The sequence below is a fragment of the Mauremys mutica genome, chromosome 2, assembly GCF_020497125.1.
Source record: "Mauremys mutica isolate MM-2020 ecotype Southern chromosome 2, ASM2049712v1, whole genome shotgun sequence".
NCBI classification, from domain to species: Eukaryota; Metazoa; Chordata; order Testudines; family Geoemydidae; genus Mauremys; species Mauremys mutica.
This window is the reverse complement of record NC_059073.1, coordinates 137,648,189-137,660,805: the sequence shown is the minus strand read 5'-3', so window position 1 is coordinate 137,660,805 and position 12,617 is coordinate 137,648,189. Positions and strand designations below refer to the sequence as shown.

At 55.2% G+C, this 12,617-nt stretch overlaps 1 protein-coding gene across 4 annotated transcripts in view; it reads right to left on the bottom strand.

Moving 5' to 3' along the window:
• RHOBTB2 (Rho related BTB domain containing 2) overlaps positions 1-12,617 on the bottom strand; it is a 38,220-nt gene that overhangs the window by 14,483 nt on the left and 11,120 nt on the right. For 2 of the 4 annotated variants that reach the window (XM_045003688.1, XM_045003687.1), the window contains exon 2: positions 10,817-10,897. In XM_045003688.1, coding sequence (XP_044859623.1) covers positions 10,817-10,875 — 59 coding nt within the window. In that variant the 5' untranslated portion in view covers positions 10,876-10,897. Of the gene's footprint in view, positions 1-2,134; positions 2,546-7,018; positions 7,145-10,816; positions 10,898-12,617 lie in introns of those variants that run through there. The other 2 variants (XM_045003689.1, XM_045003690.1) reach the window with 2 other exon arrangements.

The following is a 12,617-nucleotide window of genomic DNA, read 5'->3' as shown; positions in this document are numbered from 1 at the left end:
GGTTCAAAGACAACGCATCAGGCCAGCTCCTGAGCTGATGGGGAAACCAGCATGTCCCAGGGCAAAGATTATTTTAACTGAGGTGCTCATATCCTGCAGAAGATCTCTGCTAATTGTAATGCCAGGAAAGAAAAGGAGCTTTAGGTAGGTGCTCAGATACTGTGGTGATGGGCACAACGCATAGACATTAGACAAACGGATTTTTTTTTAAAGCAGCCATAAGGAATCCTGCCTGAGCACGCTCCCTTCTCTGCCCAAGCCCCATGCTCCCCCTAGCACCCTACATGGTTCAGCCCTAGAAGGGGAGAGAAGTGGGAGTAGTAAGCTCTTCAGAAGGTCTCTAAAATGTATAACTACAACATCTTCTTCCTGGTGCCCCCAAAGTGCCCATCAGTTAAAACAAGAAGCAAACTGCAGAGCAGAGCCAGAATTTTGGGTGGCGTGGGGTCCATTGGGAAGGTGGACCGCTGTGCACCTTGGGATCTCCTGGAGGGCTTTGGTTCAGTGGCATGTGTCTTGGCATTAGCCCCTGTGCAGTAAATTTGGAGCCCATTTGGCTAAGCACAGGTTAGTTTTTAACTCAGGCCCCCATGGTAGTAGGGAGTTAAAAAAATGCCAGCAAGAGCAGGCTTCAGCATCCGTGCAAAGAAATGCAGGAGACAGGAGAGGCAAAGGCTGGCCCAAAATGAAGGAGATGTGAAACTCCTGCCACAGCAGCCGGTGTGTGTTCGTGGCAAATCAGTGTCCATGTGACACTTCACCCCAGCCAGAGACACATTTCATTCTCACTGTTACATCTACCTCCTACAATCCAGCGTCCCAGCTCCTCATTCCCCTCTTCCGTGTCCACACCAGGAACCGATCCAACTCTCACTGAGGTAAATGGAATGAGATGGATCTGGCCCTGAGATTGTGCTACTGGCTCCCACTCCATATACCCCCCAATCATAACCCCATCTCAATCCTTCTCATCTCTCCCCCAGCATCTGCTTCGTTCCCTCTCCTGATCCACCCTTAAACCCTAAATCACCCCATACACCCTCTCTCTGCCATTCCCCTTCCCCACCATGGGCTCCTCTCTCTGCCCCATCTCCAGTACAAAGCCTTATTCCCTGCCCGCAATGCACCCCATAAGTACATCTTCCTGATCCAAACGTTCACTCCCCCTAGCCCTTCTCTGGATCCCCCTCCCAAGGCACCGAATCCACCCCCTTTACCTCCCAAGGAGAACAGAGATTTGTTCATTTTCACCAGTCCCAGTCTCTGGTTACCAAGGAAACTAAAGAATCACCCCAGGGAGCCCAGTGTGTTTCCTAGCAACTCTCAGGGTAAAAATCCTCCATCCCCCATCTTGCGAGGGCACGCGCGCACACACACACTCTCTCTTAAACAGAAGGAATGCAACAAAAATAGAATGGTCTCATGAATGCAGCACCTACTACCAGGAACCTTCTAAGCCACTAGAAAAGGCGGGCAGGTGAAATCTGAGCATCTCCAACAAAAGATGATCAGAAGAGAAATTAGGAGCCAAGAATATTGCAGGCTAAGGCCTCGCACAATATTATTTGTAAAAGTAGTCATAATAATTGCAGTGCAGAAAGAAATACAAATCTAAACACAGGGCACAGTGCAAACAAAGCGGAGACAAAACACAAATATGTTTGCAAGGCTTTTGCAAATCAAGCACAAATAAACTGTAAATATAGTTTTTAAAAAAGCAATAATAAAATGCAAGTAGGTTGCAAAGATTCTGCACAAACACACACAACCCCAAACAGTCACACAACGCATCTATATTGCAACGATTTTAGGAATCGGAACTAAAAGGCGAGCCTAACTATAGTGCCAAGACTTATGCAATGAAATCTAATCGGCACGAAGAGCCTTTACAAAGGACTCCCGCGTCAGTGCAACCCAACCCGGGGCATCGCAAGAAACTCGGGATTTGCCGTTGCAGCCTCTCCGGAGCTGCACCTTCAACAGCAGCAGCGCAAAACACAACCCCCGGCAACTCCATTCAAGGGTTTTGGGGCGTGTGTTTTTAAACGGCCCGGCCACTCTCCCTGCTCAGCCCGGGCCGGAGTTACTAGGGAGGGAGCTGGCGGAGCAGATGTCACGGAGCTCGGTTACTTACACCAACACATAGCGGGGAAATTCCAGTGGGCAGAATGCAGCGCTCCCCGGGAGACATGTCCATGGCCAGAAGCGCGCGGCCCAGATCCTGGCACCCAAGGCGGCGCTGGGGGCTAAACTCGGCGGCTCAGCTGCTCCCACCCGCCGGTCCGTGCCGGCACCAGAGAGGATACAGGCCCGTGCTCTGCATCTGCAGCCATTGCCTCTTCCTCAGCAGCATCCTCCCGGCCCCGGCTCCGGCCCTGCGCGCAGTAGCATGGGAAGGCGGCCGGGCTCCTCTCTCGCCCACCCTGCTCCCAGCTGGGGCTGCCCCAAGGGACGATGCTGGCCCCGCTGCTGGCTGCGGTGTCACTGAGCCCGCGGGCGCTGCAGTTCCCGGCAGGGCTCGCCCACCTCCCCGTTTTCATTCACAAAAACAAGAACCAGCTACAGGCCCCGCCTCTCTCTCCCCCCCAGCTGCCCATTGGCTGAGAGGGGGAGCAGGGGCACTTCCTGTGCCAGGCCTGCCTGGGCAGAGAGAGATCAACCAAGGCGTGTGGGGGGGCGGGGGAGAGAGGATACAGCTCAGGTGCCATGAATCTGGGGGAGTTCGCCGTCCTCTGCCTTTGCTTCTACCACCCTCCCCCTCTATTCTGCACCCCTCCCCCTGCACCTCTTCCCTTCCGTCCCTCCATCCCCTGCACTCCTCCCCTGCACCTCTTCCCTTCCCTCCATCCCCTGCACCCCTCCCCCTGCACCTCTTCCCTTCCCTCCATCCCCTGCACCCCTCCCCCTGCACCCCTTCCCTTCCGTCCCTCCATCCCCTGCACCCCTCCCCCTGCACCCCTTCCCTTCCGTCCCTCCATCCCCTGCACTCCTCCCCTCCCCCTGCATCTCTTCCCTTCCCTCCATCCCCTGCACCCCTCCCCCTGCACCTCTTCCCTTCCGTCCCTCCATCCCCTGCACCTCTTCCCTTCCGTCCCTCCATCCCCTGCACCCCGCCCCCGGCACCCCTTCCCTTCCGTCCCTCCATCCCCTGCACCCCTCCCCCTGCACCTCTTCCCTTCCCTCCATCCCCTGCACCCCTCCCCCGGCACCTCTTCCCTTCCCTCCATCCCCTGCACCCCTCCCCCTGCACCCCTTCCCTTCCGTCCCTCCATCCCCTGCACCCCTCCCCCTGCACCTCTTCCCTTCCGTCCCTCCGTCCCCTGCACCCCTCCCCCTGCACCCCTTCCCTGCCGTCCCTCCATCCCCTGCACCCCTCCCCCTGCACCCCTTCACTTCCGTCCCTCCATCCCCTGCACCCCTCCCCCTGCACCCCTTCCCTTCCGTCCCTCCATCCCCTGCACTCCTCCCCTCCCCCTGCACCTCTTCCCTTCCCTCCATCCCCTGCACCCCTCCCCCTGCACCTCTTCCCTTCCCTCCATCCCCTGCACCCCTCCCCCTGCACCCCTTCCCTTCCGTCCCTCCATCCCCTGCACCCCTCCCCCTGCACCCCTTCCCTTCCGTCCCTCCATCCCCTGCACCCCTCCCCCTGCACCCCTTCCCTTCCGTCCCTCCATCCCCTGCACCCCTCCCCCTGCACCTCTTCCCTTCCCTCCATCCCCTGCACCCCTCCCCCTGCACCTCTTCCCTTCCCTCCATCCCCTGCACCCCTCCCCCTGCACCCCTTCCCTTCCGTCCCTCCATCCCCTGCACCCCTCCCCCTGCACCCCTTCCCTTCCGTCCCTCCATCCCCTGCACTCCTCCCCTCCCCCTGCATCTCTTCCCTTCCCTCCATCCCATGAAACCCTCCCCTGCATCTCTTCCCTTCCATCCATCCCCTGCACCCCTCCCCCTACACCTCTTCTTTTCCATCCATCCCCTGCACACCTCCCACCGGCACCTCTTCCCTTCCGTCCCTCTATCCCCTGCACTCCTCCCCTCCCCCTATATCTCTTCCCTTCCCTCCATCCCCTGAAACCCTCCTCCTGCATCTCTTCCCTTCCATCCATCTCCCCGCATCCTCCTCCACCCACCCACTCCATCTGTCCATGCTCCTGCCTCCATCCACCCCACTGCAGCTCCATCCATCCTCCTTCACCACCTGCCTGCTCCCAGTCACCATCCCCAGAAGGGACAAGCAGCTCACTCCCTCATTCCTGAGTCCGAGGCTGTTCCCATGGGAATCTGTTTCTCAGACCTGTGCCCTTTTGCTCTCTGGCCCTCACTGGTAGTTTCTGTCCCTCCCTTGGTTTGGTGTTGCACAGAGGATCTGTCCAAGCTCCTGTTTCCCCATCCCGTGACCCACAGTGGGTCCGTTCTGATCTCTATCTGATCTCCATTTCCACCAGTGGGTCTCAATTCTCTTAGGCAGCTGGGCTTGGACCAATGGCAGCTACTTTTACTCCTGGGGGAATGTTTCACCACTGTGCGTGCACAGAAGTCATGCCCCCCACATGTCTGTCCCCCCACAGATTTCTTCCCCACAGAAACATGACTTTTTGACAGGGAAGCAAAGGGAAGCCGCAAGAGTGGTCATGTGCTCCTCCCCAGTAGCAGGGGTGTGTTGTTTTGGGTGCTCGGAGCAGCCAGCGGAGTGGAAAATCACAGGAGGGGTGGGGTGGGCAGGGCTGGGGACGCCCTGGCCAGTGGCTCCTACCCTGTACCAGGCTCAGCTACTAATCCTGGCTATGCTGGGGAGGACGGACTTCCTCTTCCCCTGCAAGGAGCGGACAGGGCTGGAACAGACTCACCCCCAGAAACCTCTCTGGCTGCTGTAAGTACCGTCCCCACCCCCACTCCCACTTCCTGCCCCCATCTCTCCTCAGCTGTGGAGGGGAGGGGATCACTGTACGGGGAGCTGCTCCCACATCCTCCCAACACCTGTGCATCCGGACTCACTTCATACCCAGATTGCCCCACCAAGCCTCACTCTCTGCCCCCAGAACCCACCCCCTGACCTCCCTGAATCTGAACCCACACCCTGACAAGCCTCACCCTCTGCACACGGAGCCCCCCTGCACCCAGATCCACCCCCACCAAGCCCCACTCCCTGCATCTGGACCCCACCCCTGCATCCAGACCGCCCCCTGCACCCAGAACCCCCCCACCAAGCCCCACCCCTGCATCCAGACCATCCCTGCACCCAGATCCCCCCCACCAAGCCCCACTCCCTGCATCTGGGCCCCATCCCTGCATCCAGACCACCCCCTGCACTCAAATCTCCACCCCAAGAAGCCCCACCCCACCTGCACCTGGACCACCCTGACTAATCTCCGCACCCAGACTCCCACCCCACTGAACCCCACCAAGCCAGCACCCAGACCCACACCTCACCAAGCCAGCACCTGGACCCTCCCAACCACCTTCAGCTGCACCCAGAACCCCCTCCTCCCCACAATGAGCCCCTGTTCATCCAGATTTCCCTTGCACCCGGACCCCCCACCACACTGCCCGCACCCAGATTGCCCCACCCAGAACCCTATCACCCCACACCTGGATCTTCCTACACTAAGCCCATCCATATCTGGATCCTGCTGGGCTGAGCCTGCCTGCCTATATCTACTGTGCTTGGCACGGAGGGGCAGGGCCCTGGGGTGTTTCTGGGACAGTCCTGGTCCTTGTGCTGTGTCAGGGTCGGGTGCAACTTTACCGCCGAGTCCATATCCGGGGGAGAGGGGGCGCAGGGTGATCTCCTACCTCTGTGCAGTCAATGGCCTGTGCTCCCCACTGCCATTCTGGAGCCTCCACATTTATTTATCGACAAATAGAATTAGCAGAATTTTTCAGAATTTTAAAATATTGTGTGCAGAATTTTACATTTTTTGGTGCATAATTTAAAATGTTTTGGTGCAGAATACCCTCAGAAGTATACTTTGCAGGCTGGACTGCCACTGACAGAGCGTCCCATGGGGGCCTGGTGAAGGATGCTGCATTGATCGGGAGAGGGGCAGCTCTGACAGGGAGACTCCTCACCCAGTCACTAGCAGGAGTTTCTGGATGGCTCAAGGGAGCCGCATTGGGATAGAGATCTTTACAGGGATGGGACAGGTCACAGGCTGAACTCTCCTCCGACCTGGAGGTGTGGGTTGAGGAGGTATGCGGAAATCTGCCTGTGCGGGGGTAGCGAGAGGAATTCTCCGTCCCGGGTTACACAGGAGTTCAGACTAGGTGATCTAATGGTTCCTTCTGGCTGTGGAAGCGATGAATCTTTACAACAGCCTTCAGGGCTGTCAAACAGGCACCTCTGGTCACTCAGCCCCACCAACACCTAACAAGGTGAGTTGCCCCCTCTCACGGACCCAGCTCCCTGGCCCCTTCTCACAGATCTGCTCACTCCCAGCTCCACCCACCCCATGATCTTCCCACTCCACGGCTCTGCTGCATCCGTCTCACACTTCTCCACTGCCTCCCCCCTCAGACTCATCTCTGTGGTCCCTCTCCCCAGCCCAGCTCCCCCCAGCCCCTCTGCGCTGCCCCTGCTTGCTGCCTCACAACCCAAGGACAGAGCAGAGAGACTAAAAACTCTAAGTCATCTCTGTGGCCTGACCAATGAGAAGCAGCTTTGCTTCCCCGCAGCCCAGGCCAGCTGCTGTGCCCCAGCATATCCAGATCATGTGATGCCTCATTGTCCTTCTCAAGGCTTCCCCCGCCTCCCCTGTGCCTAACCAAAATAACCCCGGCTCCTGTTCCCTTCCCGTTAGGATCGGATCCGGCCAGCTACAATCCCTCAGAACCACTCAAAGGTCTGGCATTGATGCAATGCGGCGTCAGCCAGCGTCAGCACTCCAGCATCTGCCTCACCTCGCACCTTTGCAGTCCAGTCACACAGACATCCAGCAGCTCCTAATCTAACGGTGCCAGAACGGCCCTCCCTCCCCCCCACCTCAGCACCATTGCTCATCTGCCCCATGCCGTTCCTCACCTAACTCGTAAGACAGGAATCTCTCTCTCCATAGCAGAAGGAATCTGGAGTACTTGTCTGGGGGGGTCCTTTTGTTTTTTAAGTCTGGCATATGCTTCTCCCTGGTTGAGTCTCCGTATTCCACAGGGACCCTGGAAGCTAGAAATGAGGCTGTCGACTTCTTGGGGAAAGCTATTAATTTCCCTGCATTGGGCTGGAATGAAAACTGCAAGCTGCTGAGCTGCAGCTTTTAGCTTCCGTCTTCGAGTGGGTCACGGGGAAGGAATACGTAAAGCTCGCTTGCCAGCCGCATGATTTGGCTTATTTGCTCTGTCGTAGCAGGTGCTTAATTGTGGCATAAAAGTTCCTGGCAGCTTTACGATCAGTTTAATTCCTGAGTGACTCCCCACCGTCTAAAGCAAGACAAAAGCACAATTGTGGCGTTTGGTCCAAACCTCTAGGCTGTACGTTGGCACTGAAAAACAGCTCAAACAAGCACATTCCCGCAGCTACTCCAGTCTCAGCTTCTCCCAGCAGGAGGTGCCCCCGGGAATGGTGTAGGAGCGAGGCAAGGCCCAGCCAGCAGATACTGGCGAAAGAATGCCGGCTCTGGATGAGCTCACAGCTATTCCGTTCCCAGCTTCTTCCAACAGGAGGTGCTACAGGAAACGATGCTGGAGTGCTGGCCCCAGGGCAGCTTCCAGGTGCTCTGGAGTCAATCTCTTCTAGCAGGCACTTCAGGGAATGTTGCCAGAGCATTAGCTACTATGGGGGAGGCCAAGTGGGAGGTGCTGCAGGGACTGGCCCAGGAATGCTGACTGTGGGGAAGCCCATAGCTACTCAAGTCCCTGCTTCTCCCGGTAGATGGTACCATAGGGAAAGATGTCGCATGGAGGGGAATTCAGTTATTCCAGACCTAGCCTCTCTAAGGAAGAACCATTGTAGGGAATGGGGTAGAAGTTATTAGCTACTCCAGTCCCTCAACAGGAGGTGCTGTATGGAACAGAGGCAGAGTACTGACTCTAGAGAAGTCCACAGGTATTCCTCTGGTAATGTCTTCCAACAGGAGAGGCTGTAGGGAATAGTCCAGGAACGTTGTCTCATGGGGGGTTCTCATCTCAGCTGTACTCCAGATGTAAGGTCCAGATTCTGTTCTAGAGGATCCACCTTTCCCCACTCCCTGGCTACAGCTGCAGTGCGTACGGCTGGTTAAGTCAGTCCCGTAATTCCCCAGTGAGTAGGAAGTGAATGGCCAGTAGGGGCTAAGATAGTTATGATGATGTGCTCAGGTGTGATACCACAAAGAGAGCAGTATGAAAGCAAAGAGAGAAAGAGGGATGGATGGATGGAGGAGTACCTATGGTGATTGATGGATGGACAGAAGAGTACCTATGGTGACAGACTGACAGATGGAGAGACTCATAGAAATGTAAGGCTGGGAGAGACCTCGAGAGGTCACCTAGTCTAACCTTCCATGCTGAGGCAGCATTAAGTGTCCTGACCTAGACCATCCCAGACAGGCATGTGTGTGAGAGAGAGAATCTGCAGGTAGTTCATTTCCATTCAGAAGGTCTAAAGCTCTATTGATCCATCTATTTCTGACAGACATTTGAAGTGCTGAGCCTCAGTGCATGGATTTCTCCCATCCCAAATCATTACCCAGCCAGTTTGTATGTAAAATGTAGACACTGCCTAGCTGATGGGGCAGGATCATGAGCTTTTTCCTCTTTCCCCCTTGTCCCTTCCTGGAAGACTGACCGAGACCACAATCTGATCACGAGCCTAGCTGCCTAGGTCACCAGAAGCCCCAGCCCCTCTTACAGTCTCATCACAGCCTCAGACAAAGGGATCTCTGGCTGAGCTGAGAGAGAACAGCCAAGCATGAGCCTAAGCTGCCCTTGGAGCTCCAGCTGTAAGTCAGTAACTGGATCCAATGCAAAGCAGAAGCAGCAGCATCCCCTCCCATCCCTGTCTGCTGTTTTATCACAGCTGTAATTAAAATGCAGTTTACTCTGTGTGCCAGTGTCTCTCTCTGATATAAGCCTCTTGAACTCATCCCAAAAGGCTCCCATCTGCCCTGCTTTATAATCATCCTCGCTCCCAGTCAAATAGCTCCAAACCCAAATACACACACTGTGCTTTTCGTCCAGCCATCACAGCAGCCACAGGTCAAGCTGGGGAGTTGTGTGCGGAAAGGGTCTGAACAGGCAAATGAAAGGATGTCAGGAAGGTGGAGAGGGCAAACAGCCAGCTTTGCTACCAGCTTCCAGAAGTGCCCTTCTTGGAACAATTGTCTCTCTCTAGGCTTGTATACTGTGACCATCTCTTGGACCCAGAAACCCTCCAGCCCCCTACCCAGCCCCAGCCCCACATTCTCTGTTGTCCAGAATCCCAGGCCTCTACCAAGACCCAGTGCTCTCTGTTACCCAGAAGCCCCATGGAGTCCCAGCCCAGCGATATGTGCAGTGACTTCCCAAAGAAATTCACGTCACTGATAAATAATCTTCCTCCAACCTCCATATGTCCCTCACCTGCTATGGCCTGGGCCTGGTGGGATGTCCGGCAAAGTTCAGCTCCTCTTTCTCTGGAGAGCTTGGTGCTAGCTGCCAAAGCCCTGTCAGCGCACAACAGGCTGAGCTGAGTCAGCTCTGGGTGTGGTCATGAAGAACTGTACCTTCCGGGTAAAGTTCAGATGGTGCCAGTGAAAGGCAGAGTGCTGCCACAGGCTGTGTCAGAGGGACAGGTTCTCTGCCTATTCTAATAGCATGGGGGGCAGCTGCAGGAGCGGCGCCAGGGTTTTTGGCACCCTAGGCGGGGGTCCTTCTGCGCTCCCGGTCGTTGGTGGCAATTCTGTGGCAGGGGGGTCCTTCTGCACTCCCACTCTTCTGGCACTTCGGCGGCGAGTCCCAGAGCGAGTGAAGGACCCGCCGCAGAATTGCCACCGAAGACCCGGAGCGCGGAAGGACCCCCCGCCGCTGAATTGCCGCCAAGGATGGCAAAATGCCGCCCCACCAAATCCTGGCGCCCTAGGCGATCGCCTAGGTCGCCTAAATGGAAGCGCCGGCCCTGGGTAGCTGACCATGCACTGATGTATAGGGAAATTGTTGTCCAGGCCAAACCCCCAGCTAGGCTGCATTCTCAAGCAGTAACATTAATGTGAGTGCCCAGGAAGCACCATCCTCTTTCCCCTCAGATCATACCCACTCTCTGCCTTCCCATGAGTCCACACGAAGGAACCCTCAACACATCGTCCTGGAGAACTTAAAGTGCAGGCCATCCTGCTGGGAGGGAGTCATATGTACTGGATATTCAGTGATATTCAGTGGAATTTACCCTGCAGAGCAGGGGATTTTAAGGCACTAGGGTGCCTGGGCAATATGCCCGGCTAAACTTAAAAAAGACACTGAGCTCTGTTGTGATACAACCACGTCTACTTTTGGGGGCGGGGGCGGGTGAAGTGTTGCAGATTCCTTTGGGGGTATTCTCTGAATTCACAGCAGCCTTTGCCTTTCTTGATGGAACTGGGAATACTTCAGCTTTCTGCATTCCCAGGGCATAGAACTTGCCCTACCCACCTCCAAGCCTTGCTATGAGCTAATCACCAAGGGGTATCCCTCTGCCAGGAACCACCTGGCCTTCTTCCTCCAGCGACTGGAGATACAGACACGGGGTACATTAAACGGCACACAATGAGCAGAATCCCTGGACACCTTTCCGGCTAGGAAAATAAGACTGGACCAAATCTGGTCTGATTATGTCAGTGTCTAGCAACAGCTACAAAACATAAAGGAGGAAAATGCGAGTGAGCTAGGTACTTACGAGCTGTGGTACATCTTGGTCTTCTTCACAGCGTGGTGGGCTTTGGCTCGGGCTTCCATCGCTTTCTCTTCTCAGCAGGCTCTGAAAGGAGAGGTGGGAAAGGCGCAGGTGAGATGAGTTGACCTGGAACCCCTCCCTGCTTGGCTTTCCTGCAGGATGCCCCCTCCCTCCTCATGGGCAGAGGCAGCCCCTGGACAGGGGGATCCTAGACCATCACCCTTGCATGATGCATATTGGGCTCCTTAAAATCCAGTTCTAATGCAGCAACATGAAGACTCAGGGCTGCACAGTCTCAGGTGATGGGGAGGAAAATTCTCAGTGATGCTGAACTTCACATCCGTTTCTTTCTTCCCTAATTCCTTCACATGGCGCAGTTTTTAAGAACCCCCACAGCAGGGGATGGGGAGGGACCAGCATTATTCCCAGTCATTGTTCTAAACTTCGTCTGTTTTACTCTTTCATCTGAGGATCTCAAAGCACTTTACAGACTTTCATTAAGGTTGCCTCACCCTTCCTTCCAGGGAGGTGGGGCAGTCTTATCTCCATTTTACAGTTAAGAAAACTGAGGCTCAGAGCTAGGAAGTGACTTGCCCAAGTCAAGGCTGAGCCAGGACTAGAACCCAGGAATCTTGACTCCCCCTCCCCTGCTCAAATCACTATGTGTTGGACAGCTTTTGCTGAGAGTATTACAGTCAGTTTGTTTGTGACCTAAGCAAAACCCAGCACCCCAGAGTTCAAAGCAGATCAATGAGCCCTCTTGCATGTTTATTTTGTCTAAAGTTTCCCTCATTTGAACTCTGGAGTGAGGTAGCACAAGAGGTATTTTCTCCTCCTCTCTCTATTCAGTTGCTATATCAACAGTTTCTAAACACATCAGGGGCTGGGCTGGCAAGCTGGAGCCCTGATGCAAAGAAGCAGCTGCTGCACCAGGCACGCTTTCAGACAGAGATTTGGAAACTGTAGGGAGCTTGAGGCTGAGTTTTAAGCAAGGCTGGGGCATGAATTAAGTAAACCTGGGGAGAGTCTCCAGCAAACGGGGGACAAGTTCTGTGTGAGACAGGGGCAGTTTCTAGCAAAGCCAGGTTGATTTGTGGGTTAGTGTGAAACTCAGCTAGTTTTGGCTTAATTTGACTTTGAGAAAGAAGGAAAGAAAGAAGGAAAGATCAGAGGATGTGAACCCCAGTGCAGTCCAAATCCTGCGGGGGATATTACTGGGAAGGGTGGAAAAAATCACTCCTTGAAATGCACAGAGGTTTGATTTTATTACTCAATGAAGCAAAATCCTGCCGGCTTTTCTTCCTGGCAGAAGCCACCTGTGGTCCCTTTGCACAGTGCACCAGCCATTAAGCATTCACATGAACTCTAGTAACCCCTTCAACGAGAACTGGTCCAGTGCTGGACTAATTCAGTCTACTCCCATTATGGAGATAGTCTAATGAGCTGGCTGGCTGGGGAGAGAGATGGCATCTCAGACGGATGGCTTTATGGACTTAATATCCATTCAGGCCCAGCAGGCAATAAAAGGCTCAAGCAAAGCACTTTGCAAAATCACAGAGCCTAGCCCAGCCGTAAGTGGAATGAGGAGAGCGGGAAAGGTATGCTGTGCTGCCGGGCATGGCACCAGGGAGATGGAACCAGTGCCACAGAAGGGAGAGCCGAGCCAGCGCTGCAGAGCAGCAGGACGGCTGAGCTGATGTCACAGATAAAATGGTGCCACAACAGTGCGGGTAGAGGGGCATGAGGTCAGCTGGGTGCAAGAGCCATACTGTGCCAGAACCCCCCTTATCAACTACAGCTGGGA